This window comes from Equus caballus, chromosome 25 (assembly GCF_041296265.1).
Source record: "Equus caballus isolate H_3958 breed thoroughbred chromosome 25, TB-T2T, whole genome shotgun sequence".
Taxonomy (NCBI): domain Eukaryota; kingdom Metazoa; phylum Chordata; class Mammalia; order Perissodactyla; family Equidae; genus Equus; species Equus caballus.
The window spans coordinates 37,451,305-37,476,784 of NC_091708.1; the positions used below are offsets into that span (position 1 = coordinate 37,451,305).

The window sequence follows — 25,480 nt, forward strand, 5'->3', positions numbered from 1 at the left end:
CGGGCTCAATGGTGGTGGTGATCACTCTTACAACTGTGACGGAACTGATATTTGAAGATAAAATGCTCATTACTTTGAAGATTTTGTTTTTAATTGGGCCTTCTTTGAGCAGACCAGCTTTTACAGAGCTGTAGGAATAAAATACAATATAATGGGGTATAAAACGTGGCATTTGAGGACCGGTCACACGCTCAGGGCAGACACTGAAACTATACATCTGCTTCTGAATACTCAAATGGAAATCTGGATGTATATAAATGTATTTACATTTATGTATTTTTTTTTCCAAGTGAAACAGAGGAGATGGAATGTAACACTGAGCAGAAACTAATGAGAAGCACAAATGTCAGAAGTGGAGATGTTTGAGCTTTTGTGCTATAATTTATCTTCTGCATTATGAATTTTAACTTAAACAAGAGGCTGTGCTGAAAAAAACAGGTTCCTCTGGTGAATTGAGGGGAGGGGCTGTTCCGAAGCTATTCTCACAGGATGGGCCAGCACGGGCAGAGAGGAACAGCGGCGTGGACAGTCCTGCAAAAGAAATGCTCCCAGACTTGCCCTGCACGTGGAACAGAGGGGACTGTTGGAAGGGAGGCTGCTCCTAGGCGTCACCACTTGCCAGGAAAGCCAAAAATAACTTTTTTCTTTTCAATTAAAAAATTATAAAATATATTTTTAAATTACTAGAAATTTACAAGACAGAGGACAAACCTCCACACTCCACCCCTATGATAGCGACACTCTGGCGCAGTGACATCCATGATCTCTTTTCTAGTCACTCTCACATGACTGTTGTTGCACAGTTGTCATCAGATTGTACACTAAAATTTGTGGCTAAATTTTTTTTAGTTAACATCTTACCATAGGCCTTTCCCTGTCGCCATGTAGTCTCTACAACCCTCTTTTTCAATGGCCGCATTTTATTTCAACATTAAACAGATGTGTACATGGTTCATGCCACCCAGTTCTCTGTGGGGCATTTAGTTACTTAGAAAATTGCCAGTATTATAAATAAGGTTATGAAGAACATCTTTGAGGATTTGGATTCTTTCTCAATTCCTTTACATCAGGCATGGGTACTTTCTAAAACTGGGTTTCCAGGGTCTGACCTTTTCTGCTCCTCTGGCCTGGAAAGGGCTGGAAAGCTCTCATTGGATTTCTTGCAGGTAACAGATGGGAACACACACTCTTTTAGGCAAGGCTGTATCTTTCTGTAGGCCCTGGAGGAAAGGCTGGGCTGGGATTCTCTGGTCTCTGGGCTGAAAACCCTCTTCAGATCCGGTCTCCACTGTAAGTGGCAGTTCTGAGCTGCTGGTAGGAGCTTCGGTTCAATGTATAATTCAACTGGCGAAGGCTGGCGCTCCGCCCAGAGCACCCCTAGTGGCAGAGGCCTGGGGAACTGTCACGACCTCCCCGACCTCTGAGGCAGGGCTTGAGTCTGACCCATACTTCTGCCTGCATCTTTCAACCCCCCTCACTCTTTGGCTCTTTCCTATAAACATAATTAAGGCTCTCTGATTATAAATACTCCCCAGGCAATGTGATTTCCCTCCTTCCTCTATCTAATTTATTGAAAACACTCTTGTTAAGGTCACTACGCCCTCTACGCTGAGAGATCAGTAGATAGTTTGTGGCTTTTACTTTGCTTGGCTTCTCAGCTGTACCGATGCCTCTTGATTTCCTCTCTCCTCGGGCTCCCATGGAGCACAGTCACCTGATTCTTCAGCTGACTTCTCTAGTCAACGTTTCTTACATTCCTCTGTGACCTTCTTGTCCTTCATCTGTCTCTTAAATGATGGTCTTCCCCAGTGTCCTATTCTTGACCCTCATGTCTTCTAAATCTACATTTCTCCTTTGTTAGGTTTGCCCCTTAGGTTTTAATTACGACTCATACGTTGGATGATCGCAAAGCAGATATCTGGCCTAGGCCTTTCTCTGGAGTTTCAGAGCCAAATGAGTACACAGGCCATCTTCGCATGGCCCGCAGTGCAGCATGTCCAGAACCGGCGTCAACATTTCCCCTTAAATCGAAAGCTTTGTGAGCTCAGCTGGAGGCCTCACTACTCACCAAGTTCCAGGCATTTGGTGACCTAAATGGTTTTCACTTCCATCTTCCGTCCATCTTGTGACCACAGCCCTCACCCAGGTCCTGACCATCTGTTGCCTCCTCTTTTGTTTTCCTACTTTTGATCACGTCTTCTTCACATCCAAACGTCTACCCACAGGAGCCATCGTTTTAGAGCACACATCTGGCCACGCCACTCCCCGACTTACAGCTCTGCAGTGCTTCTTTTCCTCTTGTCCTCGGAATAAAGGCTAAGTTTCTTAAGATGATTTTCAAGGCACTAGATTAGCAGTTCTCAACCTTTCTGGTCTTAGAATCCCTTTAACTCTTCAGCAATATTGAGGAGCACAAAAAGCTTTTGTTCATGTGGATTATATCTATCAATATTTATGGTATTATAAATTAAAACTGAAGACTTTTTTTGAGGAAGATTAGCCCTGAGCTAACTATTGCCAATCCTCCTCTTTTGCTGAGGAAGACTGGCCCTGAGCTAACATCCGTGCCCATCTTCCTTTACTTTATACATGGGATGCCTACCACAGCATGGCTTTTGCCAAGTGGTGCCACGTCCATACCTGGGATCCGAACTGGTGAAGCCCTGGCTGCCGAAGCGGAACGTGCGCACTTAACCGCTACACCACCGGGCTGGCCCCAAAACTGAAGACATTTTAAAAATATTTATTAATAAGAAATAAACTCATTATAAATTAACATGAAAAACTTATTTTTAAATGGAAAAATCCTTATATTTCCCCAAACAAGTTTAATGAGAAGAGTGACATTTTATATTTTTGAAATCTCTTTCATATTTGGTTTAAGAGAAAACAGCTGCAGTCTCTGATCTGCTTTTGCATTTGATCTGTTGTGATATATAGTTTTGGTTACAGCAGATGAAGAAAAGCCAGCCTCACACAGATATGTTTTTGGAAAATGGAGGCATATTTTAACATTCTTCGCAAATATTCTTTGATAGTATACCAAATTTGATAAATGGTAGTCTCTGAAAGATTAGTTGCAATGTGGAACCTAAAACCACGTTAATAAATGTTTTGTATTCTGTCACATTAAAATCCATTGGTCTGTCTTACATTCTGGATGCGTCTTTCACCCTGCATGGTTTTGTGGCATCATGCAGTAGGCTGGAAAATAACGGGTCACTGAGTTATGCAGATCTTCCAACCGTTGACACATTTCATTTTACGATGTGAAAAAAATCACATTCATTAATATCAGCACTGATCTCATCAGAAAAGTCTTTAAGCAATGAGAAGCCAAGCTCACAGCGATGGATACAAGTTTTCCAAAATTCTAATTTTCACCTGAAAGCTTGAATTTCATCACTGGTATCAAATACTAGCACTTGTTTTCCTTGAAGTGACAGGTTCACTTCCTTCATTTTCAAGCAGATGTCTGCTAAATACTCAAGTTTGGATAACTATGGTTTGTCAGTCATTCTTGCAAGTAAAAACGACATTCCATGAAACAAATGGCTAGTTCAGCTTGCAACTCAAACAACTGTACAAGTGCTTTTCCTTGAGACAAGTATTCTACCCCTGTGCAGCAGAAATGCTTATGTGTACTCAGGAGATGAATTCAGAACAATGGTTTATGAGGTCTTTTGATGCTTCAATTCATGTGTAAGTTGTTCTAACAAAATATCGTATGGCATTTCAGTAACCAAATATTGGTTGAATTTTATTCTTTAGTTTTTAGAGAGGTAGACAAGAAACAAGTTCTGTATCTGGAAGTTTTGTCCTCAGTTTGTGACAAGCTTGAGTTTGCAAGTACTCCTGGGAGGTGAAATTACAACACACGAAACCTCATCTATCCAGAATCCTTGCAGCAGAGAGCCAGGGTGACCTTTGTGCAAAAAACCTTTTCCATTTTAAGCATTAAAATTCCATATTACAAAGTTTCCTCCTGTATTAGAGAATAAGGAGAATAAATTACTGTGTTATCACGTTTATCTTTCTAAGGACTGAATATCCTGATCTCCTCAGGGTGCAAAGGCTCTTTGTCCTGCCACAAAATACTGGCGCACTGCCAGACTACTGGGCTTTCTCAGTTCCTGAACTGCTTTTTAATAGTTTTTGTTCTGTTTTCTTTCATTTTTGGTCACCTCTTGCCAGTTTTCACTTTCCACTGCCTTTAGTAAGTCCTGTCATTCTTTCTCCCTTCTTGTCATTTTCTGTCCTTCATATCCTTTAGGAAGAGAAACTGGGTAAGCAAGCGAGGCTCAAGTTTGTCCGATGAGCCTTTACAAATTCAGAGTCAGGGCATGGGGTGCTCTCCCGTCAAAGGAGCACCGACGGCTCAGTGTCTTGGCTTTGTGTCAGCGGCAGAGGAAAGGATACAAAACTGTTACCATGGATATATAACTTTGGACAAGTCATGTAACCTCTTTGAGCCCCACTTATAAGACAAGAATAGTATCTGCCTCATAGAGTTTAAATAAAAATCCTAGGCTTATCAATAGGATTAAATAATTCAAGAATTAAACAATCCGAGGATAAATTAAATAATCCTAGGATGAATCAACAATCCTACAATCCTATAATGTGTATAAACCTTCACAGAGCTGTTGTGAAAATTAAGCAGTGCATATAAAGCCCTTGGACACTGCCTGGCACATGACAGGCTCCCTCTGCCTTTTTATCTTCACTCTCTAAGACAAGCAAACTTTCCCTGTAAAGGGCCAGAGAGTCAATTTTAGGATTTGTGGACCAAGAGGCAAAATTAAGGATATTTTGTAGATATTTATACAAAAGAAAGAAAAAAATTTTCCACATTTTGTATTGGCACAATTCAAAATATAATAATCAAATGCATTTTTTGGGTAATACGGGTCTACTAATGAGAATGATAGAATTATTTTTCTGGGGTGGGGGAGATAACATTTTGCTTAAATGGAGTTCAAACTTAGTGTTCGCAGCATCAAATCAATTGCAAATGTCCACCTGTAAAACTCATTCCTAGCTCACAGGTCATACAAGACAGGTGGTGGCTAGATTTTGCCTACGGGCTCTAGTTTGCTGATCTCTGCTCAAAGAGGTCTCTCTTATTTCCTTTTTCTTGGCTCATTTGACACAGTTGCTGATGGTGACATTTTGAGTGCTCTTACTTTCTTTGTGTAGATCTGGGTTTCTATCTGGTATTTTTTTTTCTTCCAGTCTTTAATATTTCTTACAGTGAAGGTTTAATGGGAACAAATTCATTCATCTTTTGAATGTCTGAAAATATCTTTATTTTACCTTCATTTCTGAAGGATATTTTCACTGAATATAGAATCTATGTTGACAGATTTTCTTTGAGCACTTTAGAGATGTCACTCCATTGTCTTCTGGATTGCATTATTTCAGATGAGAAGTCAGCAATCACTCTTATCTTGGTTTCTCTGGCTGCCTTTAAGATTTTTCTCTTTATTGTCGGTTTTCAGTAATTTAATTATGATGTGCCTTGATATGATTTCCTTTGTTTTATCCTGTTTGGCCATCATTGGGCTTCCAAGATTGGTGGATTGATAAATGTATATTTTTTTTGCTGAGGAAGGCTAGCCCTGAGCTAACATCTGTGCCAATCTTCCTTCATTTTATATGTAGTTGCCGCTGCAGTATGGCTGACAAGTGGTGTGGGTCTGCGCCTGGGATCTGAACCTGCAAACCCAGGCCGCTGAAGCAGAGTGCGCCAAACCTAACCCCTATACCACAGGGCTGGCCCTTTGGATTGATATTTTTAATCAAATCTGGAATAGTTTTCTCCTCCATCCGAGACTAATTACATATATGTTAGAATATTTGATATTATTCCACAGGCTCTGTTCTTGTCATCTATTTTTTTTTCTCTCTGCTTCAGTTTGAATGGTTTTTGTTGTCCTGTCTTAAAGTTCACTGACGGTGATAGGCAGATTCTGAAACGGCTCCCAATGATCCCGTCTCCCGCTTTTCATACTCTTGTGTAATCTTCTTGTCTTGTTTGTGGGCTAGACCTAGTAACTTTTGACCTTTGATATGCCTGCAGCCTTGTGAGGGACCCTAGCTGGAGGAGCCAGCTAAGCTGTGCTGGATTCCTAACCACAAAACTGTGACAATAAATGCTGCTGTTTTAGGCCACCAAGTTTTGAGGTAATTTGTTCCATAGCAAATTAGATAACTAACACACTGACCTCTTTCCCTAATCTTCCCAATCTGCTCCCATCAGTGAATTTTTTGATTGAGGTATTATATTTCTCAGCTCTAGAGTTTTCATTTGGTTCTTTTTAACAGTTTCCACTTCTCTTCTTTTTGAGTTCTTGTTTTCCTTTAAGTCTTTGACTATATTTATTACAGCTATTTTAAAGTACTTGTCTGCTAATTCTATCATCCCTGCCACTTCCAGCCTGTTTCTACTGATTGATTTTTCTCCTGGTTATAGGACACATTTTACTGCTTCTTTGCATGTCTAGTAATCTTTGATTGAATGTTAGACACTATAAATGTTACATTGTGGGGTGTCTGCATTTTGTTGTCATCCTTTACAGAGTACTGGGGTTTGTTCTGGCAGGCAGTTAATTTACTTGTGGATCAGTTTGATCCTTTCAAGACTCCTTTTTAAAGCACTGTTAGGCAAGGATTGGTGCAGTCTTTAATCTAGGCCTAGTTTAGTCTTATTCCTAAAATATGGCCTTTCTGGGGTCACTACTTGGATGCTCCACTCTGGTTGGCCAGAACTCTAGTTACAGCTCCCCAGTAGTTGCTCTTTGACTAGCCTTGTGAGGTCCCATGTAGGCATGCACAGCTTACTACACAGCACAAGATTCAAGGGCCTCTTTCACAGTGTAGCTCCCTCCTCTCCATACTTTATTTTGCAAATGTCAGTTGCTTCAGCCTTCCCCAACTCTGATCTCTGTCTCCCAGCTCAGTGAGACTGCTATGCTCTCCTTGGGAAACCCTGGAAAAAGGATGAAGTGATAAGAGATCTCACCTCATTTGTTTCCCTTCTCTCAGGGCTCACAGTCCTGTACTGCTTGTTTTCCAATGTCTGAAAACAGTTTCTTCTATCTTGTGTGGTTTCCAGTCAGAAGGGAAAATCTGGTAGCAGTTATCCCATTTTGGAAGCTGCCTATGGAAATCTTGTAAGCAATACATATTGTGATTTTAATGAAAGAACAGCTTACTTTTTCCATGTCTACAAGAATAACTTAAAATCTAAACACTCCATTTATTTATTATGAAAACACAATTTGAAGCTTGGCAGGAGGCGAGGGAAACAGATTTTCTCCATCATTTATCCAGCTGAGAAATCTTTCACACAGAGTTTTTCAGTAGGGAACTGCCCTTACCCTCTTCTCAAATTAGTATCTCTTTTGATGTGAAAATCAAGAAGAAAGAATTTGAGGAAATGGTAATAAACAATCTAGGAAAATGTAAATGTATGCAACTTTTCCATTATACCTAGATAACTGGTTTGTTATTAAGGGTCCATAAGGACCATGTCAACAACTACGTGAAAATTTAGCAAAAAGAAGGCTTCTCCCAGGAGGAAAAAAAGTTGATACCCCAAAATGTTTTCTAGTCTAACAAATACCAACATTTCAGTCAACAGAAGCAAATTCATTCTTTTTTGCTTATAAGTCCTAAGGGAAAAATGAAGAAAACTTAGAGAGAAAGTAAGAAAACACAGCGAGTACCTCAGCACCAGCCAATCTGCCTCACAAACACTCTTGCATGTCACACGGTTGGCAAACACGCCCCGCCAGCCTGAGAGCCACTGTAGTTCCTGATGACGAATACGGGAGCTGTGCTGCTCTGATCATCTGTCTGGGGCTCAGGGTAGAGTCTCCTGCCTCCTAAATTCACAGAGTATTTACCCTTCCAGAGACCATACACTGTACCAAAGCACCTCTTTTCCAGGCTCTACAGAGACAAGCACACTGGTCCCCTCTATCATACGCTGAGGGGAAACAGCAATAGTAGGTTAAAAACAAGAGGCTGGGTCTGCCTTTTCACTACAACCTCGAGAAGTTCTCCATTGTGTCTCCATCTCTCTTTGTTGATGGACCACACTTGCTCTTGGTCAATTCCAAATTCCAGAAGCAACTTTTAAAATCTCAACATGCCCAGGCAGAGTTAGAGAAAGAGTCACTGAGCACTGACTGTAGCCCCCGGACAGAAGTTCCTGGATTTCTGGTGGATGCAGCAGGGAGCATAAACAGGCATGCCTAGTGCAAACATCAGGTGTCAGTTAATAAGGACCAGGTCAGTCAATGGGACACAAGCTGGGTTGGCTCCCACCGGCTGAGTTCTCAGGGGCCTGGTCAATGTTATCCAGACCCAGCAAACTGTTCCATGAAACACAGTGATGGCCTATTTCACAGCAGATCACAGCTTGAGGTTACTGGAAACCAAACTGGGTCAAAGAACCTCAGATTTCAGACTGGCATTAGATGATGCAAGCTGGCTCCATACTTAAGTTTTTCTCCACCTTTATCCTGTGGCACACTCCAGGTCTTTCCCTCCCACACACTTGGAAAAAGTGAGGTGGTCTCCCTGGTTGCCTAAACCCGTCTCCCGGGCAGCTCCCTTGTTTTGGAAGGAGATGATAAATAAATCAAAATGCACTAAGCAGCACTTCCACAGGCACTCGCCTCCTTCACTGAATGTGCACCTCATCAATCACACTATTGTCTGCTTGAAAGGCGAGCCTTGTAAATGTCATATCCACTCAGGCCCAAGGAGAGGCGCATCCAAATGCAGCAAGGAGTTTTAATTGGATAGTGTAATTAAACTAAAAAACCCCAGCAGACTCCCTTTGACAGGATAGATGAAGACCCCTTTTAATAGGGCTAGGAAACATATCTGTTAAAAGGATGAGGCACTGCCTGCTCCTGATTGTGCTCCAGAGTACTCTTATGAAAAGGCAATTCAATAACTGGGGCATTTAATATGTTAGAGTCCGTTGTGTTCTGTAATCGAGTAGTACTTACCGTATTTGATCTGGAACTTATGAAATAAGTCCTTGTCAGAGAATAAAAACACAACATAGCTTGTCTACCTAATGTGTGAAGTGCCCAGACCTCCTAGGAATCGACAGAGCCTGAGGATGGGCTGTAGCCCTCCCAGCTACAGCTCCACATAAGCATCAATGCAGTGCCTTACTTACTGGGGCCTACAGTCCACTGGCCTGGCCATGGATATCCACCCACCCACCTCAGGGTGTAGCTCATTCATCCAGCGGATGTTAATATCCTCTTCATTTCTCTTTCACACATTCTCACGAGCATCTAAAGGATATGACAAAATTCCTGGGTACTTCTTCCTTTAGGGACTGGAATCCCTGTCACATCAGCATGTGTGTGTGTTTTCTCTGCTAGAACCACCCCCCTGTCAAATACGGAGAAAAGACACCAGGTGGTCAGAGGATTCAATGCATCGGGTGGGGTGTGCTCAAGTCGATTTTAGTAACAAAACCTGAGTCCCTCTGCCACTCTCCTTGCCCTCCTTTGTTGCGAGAGGGGGTGGAGGATCCACACACAGGCACATTCAGAGACACAGACACACACTAGAGGCCTGCAGCTCCACAAGCAAGGTAACAAAGTTAGTGAGAACACATGAAGAGGTCTGCTTCTGCACAGGGCTGGCTCACAAGCAGACCGTAACAATCCTTTTCAGATGGAATGCTAGTGTCCCAAGGACAAGGTCAGGGAAGCCAGCATCTGGGTGGATCAAGACAGCCTCTGAGCCGGGGCTTGGAGGCGAGATTTCAGATTTCCCCATCCACAGCTTTCCAAAAAGTCAGACGCTGTGCTTTATTTACAAAAACCTCAAAGTCAGTTTGCCCAGGCTCTCAGACTGATTTTTCTTTTTTAAGGATGGTGAAGGTTTGTTTGATGACTGCTTTTACTCTCCCATAAAGCCTGCTTGGAGCTCTGGCTGCAAACCTCTGAACACTCTTAATACTGGTCCTTCGCTATGAGCTGATGAACCCATTAAGGACATATAAGTGAATGCTTATAATCTATGAAAACTGGATACTGAATTAAACCATCAAATACCTTTCGGTTTAAACGAAAACTACATAAAAGCATTTCAGCCATCAATTTGGCTATCACTTCTAGCCAGTATGAATTCTGCTGGAAAAGCTATTTTCCTGCAGATGTGGAATTCAATGGGAAAGACTGACTCGTGTACCAACATCAATCAAAATGTCGACTTCCCTGGCAGCTCTCAACAGTAAGGCAGGTTCAAAGGTCACAGGATAAAGAAAAAGCCAAGCTCTGGTTCAGCTCTAATATCTCCTCGGTAGAAGTCTTGCAAAAGTACCCCCTTCTGTATTAGCCTTGCTTTCATTAATCTTCTTGCCATCTTCTTTAACTAGTCATGCAGAACCGCTCGATAGCAAGACGTATAATGGGGAAGGCCCTGTGCCTATTACCGCGTTAACATTCTCTTAAGCCCCAGTGCAACAATGGAACGGGAAGGCGAAGGAAATCGGCAACTGCTGGGTGCAGTGCAGGCAATTCAATTACAGCCCGGGCTTACCTATGTACTTCTGACCTATAAAACACAAGAGGCCTTTGTGTCTAACTGGCTCGGCCATTAAGGTTGCTGAAGATCACAACAATGCTGATCTTTTCTGTTTAAGCTAAATCAATGTGGACAAATCATTATTCAGTAGCTTTAATTTAATTAGTAAATTAAATACACTACTTTACAGATCTTGTCAAGTACTTATGAAACGAAAGATTCATTTAAGTGGGAGGTCACCAACAACCCCAGCTAACTTAACTCATAACCTTAACTGAATCTCATCTCAAATATCCAGCAGCTTCTACTCACGAGGGTTTAACAGTCTCCTGCAGTTGTGGTTAACTCATAACCCCAAGGAGTCCCGTCCTGGATCCAAACAGTGTTTTGGACATAAAAAGCAAACAAACAACCCCCCACCAGCATAACCAGCATCAACAGAATCAGATTTCCTTTAAATTGTACTATTGCAAGAGAACGTAATCAGGTTACCTCTATTATGTTGCTTCCTTAAGATTTTATATTATCTATACTTAATTGAGATACAGAGCCCTTTTCAGCTATAAAGATGACAGCTACTTTATTAAGGTTTAAATCTGATTTCTTAATGATAGGCTGCTTCCTTTAAAGACTCTAAACCTGCACAAGCTTCCTATGATAAAACCAGACCAGGCATGGTTGATGTGGTACTTTATTTAAATCCAGTCTGAGAATCTCTGATGGGTGCCAGTTTCACAGAAAGTTCCCTTGCTTTTGTCTCACTGTTGGAATCGAGGCTAGCACTGGAAAGAGAGACCACGGCATTCAAAGCCTATGTCTAGACCTGCATCAGGATGGAGAATTATTCCTCTGACACAATTCAGCCATGGTAGTTTCTGATAGGAAAACATTCTCCTCTCCTACGTGCCGTACACATCTTTGTTCAGTCAAAATGAATTAAAATTAATTCATCTGTTAGAGGTCTGTGACATCCTTCAAAATAGCAAAAGATATCCTAAGGAGTGGCAAAACCAGACTGCGAAATCACTGATTTGAATAATAATGGCAGCAGGCAGCTTTTTTATTTTTTAATCTAGAATGGCAGAATTTATTCTTAATTTCTCAAGGCTTTTGATACACAGATCTTCTCAAATAACTCTTGTAAGAGTCCATATTGATATGTACAATGTTTTTGAGGCATGCATCTATTTAATCATTAAGTTACAGTCCTTAAACACTCACAGGGACAGAGCCATAAATCTTCCCTCTGAAACACGGCCTAAGAGGGAGAAGTTAGGGACAGGACAGAGAGCCACAGAACTGCCATTCGTGGAGGAGGCTTCAAAGTCTGGGTCTTTCTGATTCTACAAACATGTAATTATGTGTTTCACTGCAGGCGCTGTAATACTCAGTGCCTTTGCCAAGTCAGCTATTCACGTACTTTTCGGATATGGCATCAATTAAACTTGAGCTGTGTTCCTTATGACGACCAAATTAATGGTTTGACAGTGGCTTTCTCAATAAACACTGCAAACTGGCCATATTTGAAGGTTTTAAAAACCATTTCTTTTCTGTTCAAAATTCTGACAAACATGTCTCAAGTAAAACCGGGGACAACTTCATTATCCTCCCAACACTTAATGCTTTTCTGTAAAGAAGTCTGTTTAATAACACGTCTGCTCTGTTTCCACAACTACATTATTCCAGTTGGTCACACGTTCCAGTCTTCAGCAAGACACTTGTGTTAGGAGAGATAAAAACATGAAAAAGGAAATATATTGCAGAAATCAAAAACCTTATCTATTCTAGACTCTCTCTCTTTGCCATAATTCATTCAAGAAGGCCCCAAGAATAATTTTTGATGTAAACTCAGCTACAAACATACATCACTATGCTGATAAAAATCACAGGCTAAACTTATGAAATATAGTGACTTTCATTTCTTTAGTGCTGTTAAAATAACTTTTTTCTAAGGTTCAACAGACACAAAAGATAAAAAGGGTTACCATTAATCCTTTATAAAAAAAAAAAAAGGAGGAGAAGAAGCCCGTAGATTAATTCTGCGGTCTGATGACGGCCTCGAAGATGAACTTTTAGATTAACTCACTGAATTAATTTGATGAAGATACTGGAAATCGTAAAACAAAAAACAACACAGCATCAAGCTGATTCATTTAATATCTCTTTGGGCACTTTGCAATATAAATTATGTTGACTAACTTTTGGTTTCTAAATTCTGGCCTCACTAAGTTCAGTCAAGACAACAGCGTTCATTGAGGACGACTGTGCAGGCATGTGCTAGGGGCTGAGGACAGAGAACCCAGTCCCTGGGTCGATGAGTTCAGCAGGGAGATGAGGGGGCGACAGAAGGGCTGACCTCAAAGAGATAAACACAGCACATTGTGTGAGGTGCCCTACCAGAGATGTGTGCAAACTCTGGGGGGCGAAGTTAGAGAGCCTGGCCCTGGAGCTGGATCTTGAAAAATGAGTGGGCTGGGGGTGGGGAAATGAAGGTGACCGTAAGGTAGAGGGAGGGTCAGAGCGGAGGTGTATTCCAGGCAGCGGGAATGGCAGCAGCACAGAATTCAAGGTGTGTTTGTGTGTCAGTGGTTCACAATGCCCACGGCCTGAGTTCAGGATGGGAAATTCTGGGCTATGAGCCTGCAGTGGTCAGCTGGTGGTCAATGTTTGTAAAGGCTATGCTGAGGAGTCTGACTTTATTCTGTAAGCCTATAACTTTCAAACCTTTTTTTTGGTGAGGCAGATTCGCCCTGAGCTAACATCCGTTAGCCAATCTTCCTCTTATTTTTTTTCGCTTGAGGAAGGCCAGCCCTGAGCTAACATCTGTGCCAATCATCCTTTTCTTTTGTATGTATTTTGCATATTTTCCACAGCATGGTTGATGAGTGAAGTAGGTCAGCAGCGCCTGGGATCTTAACCTGCGAACCTGGGCCACTGAGGTGGAGTGAGTGGAACTTTAGCCACATGGCCGGCCCCAACCTTTTTTTTAAGCAGCAAAATCTTTTTTATCAGTTGACTCTTTAAATGAAGAATCTCAAAATAGGAAAGAAGAAAGTGGAGCTCCTTTGGTTGAAGGGAGGCCTCATGCCCAACTCTGTGCGCACACACACAGGCGCTTGAGGTCCCCGGGGACCTAGGGCTCTGAGAACACGGTGTGAAAAGCACTGTGATGGGGCAGGGACTTAGCAAGTGTTTTACTGGGGCGGTGCACTTCTTTGCTCCAGGTAGTGTCACAATTTCTAGATCTTTGGAGCCAGAGTGGGAGGAGGAAACCCGCAGGAGACCCACATGTGTGGTTTTCACACAGACCCATCCAGTAGGTCTGAACATAAGACAAAACACTCTCTTGCTGGATTGTCAATACTGAAATGGTGGGGCCTATGTCTGTTTTCTATTCCCAACGCTCGGAACTTTGCCCCACTCACCGAGCTGTGTAATCACTACTTCTTGACTGAGTGATGCCAGGAGGCAGCAGGGAGGTGGTGGCCCACTAGGCCGGGTGTGGTGCGCCCTTTGCCTTCCAGTGCCTGAGCCCACCCCGCCTTGGCACAGCGTCTCAGTGTGAGTGTAAGGGAAACCTGAATCCTCTCTCTAGCTCTTCCCGAGCCTTTCGACTCCAGCTTATCCCTCTATGCAACACGTAAGTGATGGCCTTTCATTTCTCAGAGACATGGAGAATTGATAAAATGTTACTTTTCAAAGCATACTGAATTCTTGGGAAGAAAGATGCTAGAACAATGCCATCTTTATTGGCTGACAAGCTGGAGTGAGAGGGATTAGGAAGATGTTTATCTAAAGGCAGGAGGAATCTGGCAGCCTTGGGGAAAGGGCCCCAGAGCAGCAGGCAATTTTCTCACCAGCCCCTTCTGGCAGCCATCTTGCAGAGCTGAGGCCTCACTGGGATGACAGGAATGGTGGGAAGGGGGGTGGCACGACATTACTCCTTTCCCCTTGTACTACTAGGTGCTCCCTTCTTGCCAAGCTGTAGGTTAATGAGTTGAAAGGAGGGGCCGGCCCGGTGGCACAGCGGTTAAGTTCGCACATTCTGTTTCTCGGGTGGCCTGGGTTCACCGGTTTGGATCCCGGGTGCGGACATAGCACTGCTTGGCAAAAGCCATGCTGTGGTAGGCGTCCCACGTACAAAGCAGAGGAAGATGGGCATGGATGTTAGCTCAGGGCCAGCCTTCCTCAGCAAAAAAGAAGAGGATTGGTAGTAGTTAGCTCAGGGCTAATCTTCCTCAAAAAAAAAGAAAAAAAAAGAGTTGAAAGGAGGAGACTATGTAGCCCAGCATCGCTGAATCTGACAAACAAATACCCAGCATAACTGAGGCAATGGGCACGTGCCAGTCTGTAGGCCCCTCCAGGGGGCTCTGTGCTCTCTAGGCCCCACTGTAGTCAGTATTATCTCAAAAACTTTAAGCATATCATAAATGGTTGCTGGCCTTTACATTCCCTATTGTTCCTTGTTTTTTTTTTTTTTTTAATTTTTTTTTTTTAAAGATTTTATTTTTTCCTTTTTCTCCCCAAAGCCCCCCGTACATAGTTGTATATTCTTTGTTGTGGGTCCTTCTAGTTGTGGCATGTGGGACGCTGCCTCAGCGTGGTTTGACGAGCAGTGTCATGTCCGAGCCCAGGATTCGAACCAACGAAACACTGGGCCGCCTGCAGCGGAGCGCGCGAACTTAACCACTTGGCCACGGGGCCAGCCCCTCCCTATTGTTCCTTTTGAGTATACCATTCCTTATAACATTTGTTCTCAAATTTAGTGGACACTGGAAAAAAGGGGATTAACAAAAACAGATGCTCAGTTCGTACTCCAAGTTACTGAATCAGAACCTACTAGGGTGGGCCTTGGGGAGCTGCATTTAAATACACCCTGCAGGAAATGCTGATATGTACCAGAGTCTGGGAATCACTGTCTTCTAGGCTTCTCCAGGCAACTAACAAATCCTTATATAGTTAAAACTTTTTTCATTTCAGTGTGATCTGTGTCCTTTCTGGCCCTTGATGGGACTCAAGTCCTAAAAATGATTACTCTAAATACTCCACTCAATTACTCAACTGCAAAAATATAATACGCCAGAATATACAACCAGACTGTATCTTCTTTGATAATCTAAGCAGAGGAGTGCCAACCCGGCGGTGATCTCTTCTGCAGGATCAGGCAGGAGTTTAATTACGAGCTGGTAGGTCATGCAGCTGTCAATAATCTGGAGGGTGTTGACACTTTTGGCATGATGGATATCTAAATCTAGTTTTCAGATGTCACAGGAAGTCCCCCAGCTTCCCCTGATCTGGGAAGAAGGGAGGCAGGCCCATGTCTGACTGGGCAAGTCCCCCAAATGAGAAGAGGAAGGGAGCACAACGTGAAATGAGGGCTCTGGTGGGTGCAAATTCTCAGCAGGAATCTGCTCCTCGTGCCCCCAGCCCCAAGGGTGGGGCTACTAAGGTCGGGAGCCTGGCTGGAAGCTTCTCTGCTGCCATCAAGACTGAACAGGATGGGGACCCATGTCACGCTCTGGGCACCATAATACAATCCCGTTTGATAAAAAGAAATTTCTGGTAATGAATTAAACAGACCCAAGGAAAAAAGGACACGGTGGCAATATATTCTCCTGGCACCCAGCACACAGAGGGGAAGAGGGGGAAGAGAGAAGGAGACATAAATAAAGAGGACTACTCACTAGGGCTTTTTTCTTCAGCAAGGTCACAGGCACAGAGCAGGTCAGAATCGATTGAGATGGGTTTCTGCTTAATCCAAAACTTAGTGCTGGCTTTCTGATTCGTAACAGGGTCTATCTCTACTTTGTCTCCAGAGATACCTGTAAGGCCAAAGGGAGGACAAAAAAGAAGCCACAAGAAGTGGAAGGTGTAAGTGATTTCAGTGTAATCATTTGACCTGTTTTCTAAATCCTAAATTGGATCGACATGAGCTCTTTCTTAAGGCTTTGGGGAATGTCCTTAAGACAGACATAAGGAGACTCCAAATGACACGCAGAAGTTGCACAGTCTGGTTTCCTGGGTGAGTCAGTTGTGGGGGGTACAACCAAAAACGATATAAAAAGGAATTAAGAAATATGCCTTCTTAGATGTAACACAGACACAATATAGAGTTCACCTACACATTGTTAGCTCTATATTACCTCTATATCGTAATGAAATAAACTATAATATAAAGTGCATTTAAAAGCCAATTTTGATCAGCGGTCTTTTTTGTTTTTTTAGAAGATCTGGGTTGGACAGTTAAATCTGTAATCTCACCGTGTCTAAATAGCTGAGCTACCAATGAAGGGTTTCTGACTTGGAAAAATCTTACCCACTAAAAATAGGAAAAATCTCCCTCTTCCCTTCTCTGACACTAAGCAACCATCCAAGCTATATTTAAAGGAAGTCACGGGAGGATCAAAGGGTCCTTTACATAAAGCCTTCCACGTTCCGGTCTTAGAGCCCGGCTTCAGGCTGTGGAGGTCACTGCTGCTCTGCGGAGGGAGAGACAGCACTGGGTGTGAGCTTTATGCCACAAAGACTTTGTAACAGGAATCCAGAATGTCAACTACCGGCACTTCAGGTTTCATTTTCAGAGCTGTGACAGACATAACACATTGTACAGTGACTGGGAGCAAAGGTGTTAGGAGAACAAAGGTAACGCCAGCGATGGAAGGTGTCCTGGGATAACTGGGAAATGCACAGCAACTGCTCTCCCGGTGTCACTGCACAGAATGTGCTCAGCCTGACACACACCAGCTAGGCTAGATGCTCTTTTTCCTCTTTCGCCAAAAATTGAGGAATCTCTTCATGAAGCGAGACAAAAACCTTCAATATGCCTTCCAGAGTGGGCCCCAGATGGAATCTTGAAAGTAATTAATTTTTAGGCCATAGTTTAAAGGTCAGGGTCAAAGTGGAAAAAAGCAAAATGAAGTAAAGATATAAGAAATAATTAAAACAATCAAATGTACATACTGCAACAGAAATGACTCAGTTAACATATTTCATCCTATGGCTCGTACTCAGAAATTTTTCAATACAATGTGAGAAAACTTAGTAGGCCAAAAGAAAAAGCAGATATATGGGACAGCTCAATTAAAAAAAAGACACTAAAACCCCCAAACATACAACGACTGTAGTCTGAGAGCAAATTTAAAACTAACAAAGAAAACAAATACAAACAAATTTCTATGATGGGGTGTGCCACACACTCCATTGGTTTCTATTTCATTTTATAAATAAAGAAATCCCAAACAGTGTCAGACAAAGGCAAGAGCCTATACAGACAGGCTGCAGCGGAGGCTCGTCCGCCGTCTTCGGAGGAGACGACACAGCAGGGTTGCTTCACCCTGGTCATCACTGTGTGGTCTCTGGAAAAGACGAACAATTGGTATTTTTTTATTAATCCAATGCTGGAATTTGTCATTAGACATATTTCAGGAACACCATATTTCAATTAGGCATAATGTCATAAGTCCAATTGACTCTGGACGTTCAGGTCTAGATGACTTCAGGAGGGCGAGAATCTATCAGGAGACCAATTTTATTACATTTCACTTAAAATAGATTACGACTACCCAGTTACACTCTTCCCTCCAATTTGGTCATTAATTGTTAAAGATCTGGACATTTCTATAGTTCCCTGAAAGAAGAAAAGTACTTAAGCCATGGTTGTTGGTAGCAAGTGTCTTTTTTTTCCTCCCCTCCTTCTTCTGCTTCTTATTTTGACATACGTAAAAGTCAAAACGAGCAGAGCAAAATAAATGTGCATATCTCTTATGTGGAATAAACCCTGCCCCACATGCCTTTGTCAGAAAGAGAGGGGGAAAAAATCATCACCAGAGAGACACGGTTTTAAAATTTTGCTCTACGGCCCTGCAACTCCTGAAGACGTAGTCAGTCAATATTGTTAATGTACCTTGTTAATTTGATAGGATTTGTCAGGTAACTCCACTGGAAAATTATATAAAACTGTTCCAGATGAAAAGATGATAGTGACATGAATTAAAGTGATAGAACAATAGTGGAATATAAACCAGAAATGACACCCAAAGTGGCTGTTGATTTATTGCCATACTGAGTTTGGTTCTGGGCTCCCATGTATATTAGTGCTACAAATCTGGGTCCATTTAGCAGAGGGATGCTCATACATACATCACCAGCTCCTGCTCCAAGCCAAGGTCACTCCCCATTGCATCAATCTTTTCAACAGAACCTACTTCACAAAGCAGGACTTTTGCAACCATCTCAGATGCAGCAGACTCTCATCCTCTTCCATCTTTCTTTTATCATGTAAAGTACACTTTAACTTCTATTATTTTTATCTGCAAATTGTTACGGTATAGTTCATCCATTATGGGCAGTATCTCCGCATCAAGTGCCCACGCTCTGCACGGCCACAAGAACACTTTCCAATGACGCCCTTTCCTGGGGTTATTGTGCAGTCACTGTTCACAGAGGGGAACCCCAAGTCTGGGGTTTGAGAATGGAAATGTGGGAGACGTATGCATTAGGTTCAACATGGGCAGGCAGGTGGAACACCATTTAAACAATTGGTGTGTTCCAAAAAAGTTGCATGTAATCCGATTTTTTTCTGAATCAAATCACATTTTCCCACTGACTTCTAGTAGCAGAAATACTTGATCTTCATGTTGGATTGATCTGTAATTGGCAGGGGCTCCCAGCACTTTAGTTTTAAGTTTCTCTGCCCTGCAGACTTTCAGTCAAGTAGTTAATGATCTGTAAAACACTCGCCTGCCTAAAGGAGTCACTGTTCAAAGGAACCTGAAGGGGAATCTTTCCTGATGGAGAAAACCCTTCTGTACATTAAATAATCTCACTCCGCTTGAGATGTGTGTGCGTCTGTTTCTTAAAGGAGGGCCCCACATGCCCCTATCTGCCCTTGCTGGACAAGCAGCAGCCCTCTGCTTCCAGTCCTGGAGGGCCTGAGGCAGCCCACGGTCGGAGCCCACTTTCCCGAGCACACCCAGACCCCACTGCTGAACAGAGTCCACAGAATTCAGCGTGGAAGCAAAGACAGACCTCTCTGGTCCTGGCCTGGGAGCTCGAGGTCTTCTTGTTGGTGGGAAGGAGGAGACAGTCTCGTGGAGAGGAGGCCAGTTAGGAGGCTGGGGCCGCAGTCCAGGCCAGGGGCAAAGATGGGTGAACGCGAACTGGCACCAGCTATGTGCCATCACGGTTAGAAATCCTGTGTGCGCATCGATTCAAATCTCACAGTGTGGTGAGAAGGTGGTTACTATGTTTATCCCTACTTCACAGATGAGGAGACTGCAACACAGGGAGTCAAGTAACCTGCCTAAGATCATACCACTGACAAGCGGCAAAGCTGGAATGTGAAGCACGCCAGGAAATTGGGTTCCAGAATCTGTCCTCTCAGCCACTGCACTAGCCTGCAAGGACTGTGCTAGGTGTCTTACGTAACATACCCCAGGAGACATGAAGGTGCTTGTCAAAGGTTGGGGAGCTTCTTAGTGGAAACGCCATTTCCACCCCGAGCTCTCTGCTTCCCAAGTATGGCACTTCTCCCCACTCAGCACGGCCTCATTCTGCCGAGATGTAATAAGGAACACTGCCCAACTAAGTCTTTAGTCTCCTCTCTCAATTTTCACCAAGGAACAAATAAAGATCCAAATGTGCCAATAAATGCACATCTATTTTTGTTCATATACAGCAAACTGGAGCATGAAAGCCAATCAATATTCTTCTTTTCGATCACTGAGCATGGTTTTGATTTCCTTTGGTAAAATTTTTGTGTAAAGTCACTGAAGGAAGGGCAGAGGCACTCCTTAAAGTGTCACTTTTGCACTTTTTTTTTTCTTTTTGGTGAGGAAGATTGGCCCTGAGCTAACATCTGTTGCCAGTCTTCCTCTTTTTGCTGAGGAAGATTGTTGCTGAGCTAACATCTGTGCCCATCTTCCTCTATTTTCTATGTGGGACACTGCCACAGCATGGCTTGGTGAGCAGCGTGTAGGTCTGTGCCCAGGATCTGAACCTACAAACCCCAGGCCGCTGAAGCAGAGTACGTGAACTTAACCACTATGCCACTGGGCCAGCCCCAGTTACGCACTATTTTTAAGTAATTAAAGTTATAAACATATGTCCAAGAAAACAAGAGAAGCTGGCTTTTAAGTTTACACTTCTCTAACTTAAATGGCCGACAACAGAGGAATAGTTAATCCAACAATGATGGACTACAACACAACCATGAAAAATTATGTATGAGAAAAGCTTTGACTTGGAAAAATTCTTATGACACTAAGTAAAAAGGACAAGGCAAATATTTATAAAAAAGAGATCAAAAGGATATGCTCCAAACTGGTAACAGTGGTCAACTCTGGCTAGTAGGATTACGTCCTTTCCTTTTCTGTATTTATCAAAAATAAAAGTTTCACTAAAAATGAAAACATCACTTTAAAAATTGACATTCTTTTGGTTTCTGCTTCAGAATTCAGCACCCTTTTCCAACTCTTAAAATGTGGGGAAGGAGTATGTTGAATTCTCTAATTGATAATCATGAAAAGCGATCCTAAACTGAAGACTACTTCCATCTAGCAGTTCCCAAGTACCCAAGGACTGAGCTGCTGGGAGGGGCTCCCATGAGCTGTATTATGCCCAACCCGGTGCCACTCTCACAAATGGTGCCCAGCAGGCTCCACCCTCCAGCCATGGCAGGGAGGAAGAAGAGCGCACGGGGGCTGGCCTGAAGTGGCCAGGGTCAACCCCTTCCCTCGGAAACAAGGAGGCCATTTGTCTTCTTTCCCAGCTCTCCTCTCCTCCCCACTTATCCACAGCCATCCGTCATGACCTTTTCATGCTCCCACTTCTGACAGCTTCCAGATACAGTGAGTCAAACTTCACTGGAAGCAAACTATCACACCAACTGTCAGAGGCAGAAAACACTGCCTGATTGCTGTCCTACATCAACGCCAGCATATAAATCCTTCCTTAACAAGACAGCTCAAAATAAACAAAAATGCAACTCTAATGTATATACAACTCTCTGGGGAAACTATCTGTCCAAGGCTCTAGAGTTATCACAGGGAAAACCCTGTCCGTTGTAACTAACCACACGATTTCCATAAAAGGAAATCAGCACTGTATATCTGCTTCTGCTCACAGAGACTGGGCACCTGCTTTGGGCAGCCCCATGCTGGGTCCTCTCGTGTACAGCGACTTACTGAGAGCTTACTATACCTCCGTCAGGAAGGCAGCAGGAGCCCATTTCACATGTAAGGGCAGCAGCGCACAGAGGGTAGGGATCGGGACCTCCGAGTGAGAGTCCTGAGTTCGAAAATCAACCTTCCTCTTCCCTAATAATATGAGCCAAGTTATTACAAAGTGGTCATGATAACACTGTCTACCTCATGGGCTTGTTGTGAGGAGTAAGTGAAATAAAACTTGTAAAGTGCTTGGAATAGTGCTTAAAACATTTCTAATGACCCATACTAATACTTCTCCTGACTATTATTATCAAGAGTCAGCCACTGGGCTAAGGGATGTGACAGACCCAGTGACGAAGGTCAGGACGGGGGAGCTCACGGAACTGCAGGAGGGATGTGAACGAGGGACCTGCCCGGCCCTAGTCTGGGGGTGGGGGTGGAGAATTCTCTCTGGGACCTGCTCTACACCCCAGTCTTGGAAGCACCAGGATCCAGAACAACTGTCCAGCTGGGGAGACCAATGCCCTCATCCCCATGAATCCTCTCAACAACTTCCCATCACCAAGTGTCATCGGGCATATCTCTTCTAGGAAGAACGTCCTCATACCTGGAGTTGTGGAAACATTTGTCTAGGGAATTCCCATCCTACAAGGTCTCCAGGTCATTAGTTTGGAGATCTTGATTTTGCCAGCACATTCCCACTGGTGTTATCCTGGGCAAAGTTACTTCTCTCTTGGTGAGCCTGAGCATCCTCCTTATAAAATGGGGGTAACAACCATACCAACTCCCAGGGTGTCAGAAAGATGGAATGGCATAAACACGTAAAAAACTTAGCAGAGTGCCTGTCACATAATAAGGGCTCAATCATTACTAAAATTATTACTACAAATGAACCTCAGAAAGGTGAAATGATGTACTTGCCCAGGGTGTATCAGGTTAGTAAGTGGCATAGCTGGGGTTGAAGCCCAGGTCTCTCTCGGTCTAGTGTGTGTTCCGACCCGTCAGCTGTTTCCTACTGTCCCAGGGCAGCATGCTTGACTCTCAGGAGGCACAATCTCCCCTAAGGCACACTTAAAAGGCCCTTCTAGGAAGCTAAAACACCAGTTTGGCAAAAATTAGGGCATTTAACATTCCATGCCTCAGTGTATTTCCTAAGTTGTTTTTTTGCTCAGACATTGTGAGCTGTGGTTCATTCATCAATTTCTTACAACTGTGAATTTAAGACTACAAAAGCCCCACTGTAGTTAAATCCTAGAGTGGCTTTTTATACAATTCTGCAATCCTCTTGTCTTCAGATTACCTAGAGCCTATGAAAGCCTGGAAAAGCCCCCCGGGAGTGTCACTGAACAACTCTTCGCCAGAGTGGATTTTGCTGAATCTACACAGCCAATCGATAGCATCCACAAAGCAGTCAGGGAAGTCTTTGAAACTTGTCTGAATTTACACACAGGATCAGACACACAGGCTGTTCAGGCTTAATGAGACCTCAGAGATTACCTAGTCTGGGGCTTTCATTCTCCACAGGCAGAAACTGAAGCTCAGGGAGGGGATATGACTTGTCTGATGTCACTCATTAATGACAGAGCTGTAGCCATAATTCACATCCCCATCCTACCAAGCCAGGGCTTAAACAGACCAGCTCTCGTGTCTCATTAGGCATTATGTTTACATAGCAGCTATACTCACACAGTGATCAAACGCATGACAGTATAAGAAGCACTGTCTCCAACAATATGGTAGGGACTCAAAATAGATGACAAAATCATATTTTGGGTCACAACTAAAATGAGACCCAGTAGAGCTTAGATTCTTGAGCTCAGGCCGGGCACTGGGCCTCAGGATCACTGGTTCCACCCAAGAGGCTAACCACCTGAAAGCGTCTGGGAACCACAGTGCAAAGCTGCCAATTCCAACGTGTGGTCAGTGAGACTCAGTGACAAGTCTGAGTGTACCTGACTAGACCAGCATCGCTGGGATGCATCCAGGGGGCGGCCTGAACACGACCCAGGCAGTGAGCAAGCAGCAGCCCTCGGCACGGCCCTCGGCACCAGGGCAGGGATTTCCAGTGAGGGCTGGGGCTGTTTAATCCTAGTACCGCCTGTCCTCGGAGGAGGGCTCAGTTCTCTCTGCAGAGAAGGTAGTTCCAAAGATTTTGTACGGGGGGAGTTAGATGCCCAATGAGATATTCTCCTGGGAAATAGACACATCAGGTGAGCTTACAACGTCAGTTAGGAAGCACTACTGCGGTTTCCTAAGAGAATTTATAGTATCACTTGCAGAGAGGGGAAAAATCAGACGTGCCTCACGTTCAGGCCCTGGTACACTGCTGGAGCGCAAGTGCCAAGGATGAGGGCATGGTGAAAAGGATACAGAACCTTGATGAACTTGCACAAATCCTAGTCCCGTTAATTCCGTTATGCCCATGGTTCTCAACTTTCTACCATTCTCAATTCTTTCTCAGCCACCTGAGGAACCTGACCCATTGTCATCAGTAACCCTCGATTACTCACCAGGAAGGTAGATCTGGGAACAGGGAATTAGAGGAGGTGTACAGCTAAAAAGGAATACAGTAGGAAACCCCCCAAGAGTGTCTGCCGTTCCCCACCAGGGAGGTTCCCTCAAGCCAATCACTGCAGTAAAAACACTGATGTGGTAAAGGAGTCTTCTGGAGGCAGTCTTGATAGTATTTGCCCTGCTCTTTCATAAGTTCACTAGCATTCGTTAAACTCTAGTCCAAATTTTGGTTCAGGAAATGTTGTCACAATAGGGACAAAACAACCATTTAATACTAGAATTGCCATCCTCAAATTACTCTGGACCCAGGGATTTTGTAGTTAAGCATGACACGTCTCCTCACGATCATTTTAGCACCTTTGAACAGAGGATGGTATCTGCTTAGTATTCAATATGAAAATGAAACGGAAATGTGGAAGGAAGATCAATCCACTTCCTAAGAACATGCATTTCCAGATTATGTAATTACTCGAACTATGCTCCGTAAGTACCCCATCAGAAAGTAACAGGGGCAAATATTTCATTCATACAGCCACACAGACTACCTTTAGCATCGCAGTGAGCCTGAGGAGTAATAAAGTCCAGGCCGGTTGTTTGCTTTCACCCACTTAGTCTTGTGTTGTTAATGTGTTTCCTAAGTTTGTATATTATATATTAAAAAATAGCCCTGTAATAAAGTCTTCCTTGAGTGCTGGCTTGCAGGTATTGACTAGGGGGTTAAATAATAATGGCAATAGGACAGATAAACCAGGGAAGATGACAGATGGCAAATACACGCTGCCTCTCATCATGCTCAGGCCCAGGGCAGACATCTTTAATCAATCACAGAGTTTCTTTATGTTGCCCTCAGATGCAGCTTGAGATGCTGCCTCAGCATAACGCTGTGGGCAGCCATTACAGACTTGATTGGAGTCAGTTTATGAGATAAAACCTCTTTGCTTTTTCTATGATATGTGCTATTGATACTTCTGATAAACAACTGCTATGATCATACATAGTAGTTACGATCATACATATGGACTGTTTTATGAAGAGATAATGGATGTAACCAAGGAACCTTTTGGTAGAGGTTATTTTATAATATAGTCTTTATCTGTAAATCCTATAAGAATTAATTCATTAAACCAGGCTGACCTGCCCAGTCAGTCAAAACAAGCCTTGGACAAAGAGATAAGGGGCAAGAAAGTCCTTTAAATATTGTGAGGCTGCAGTTCTCAAACCCCACAACTAAGGGG

General features: G+C 43.3%; 1 protein-coding gene across 32 annotated transcripts in view; it reads right to left on the reverse strand.

Annotated features, from left to right (window-relative positions):
• Positions 1-25,480, reverse strand: part of MAPKAP1 (MAPK associated protein 1) — a 225,525-nt gene that overhangs the window by 10,046 nt on the left and 189,999 nt on the right. For 18 of the 32 annotated variants that reach the window (XM_023628876.2, XM_070251802.1, XM_001917241.6 and 15 more), the window contains one exon: positions 16,251-16,388. The exons of 8 other annotated variants lie outside the window; for them this stretch is intronic. In XM_023628876.2, coding sequence (XP_023484644.1) covers positions 16,251-16,388 — 138 coding nt within the window. Of the gene's footprint in view, positions 1-7,024; positions 7,173-16,250; positions 16,389-25,480 lie in introns of all 32 variants that reach the window. 6 more of the 32 variants (XR_011432658.1, XR_011432654.1, XR_011432661.1 and 3 more) reach the window with 1 other exon arrangement.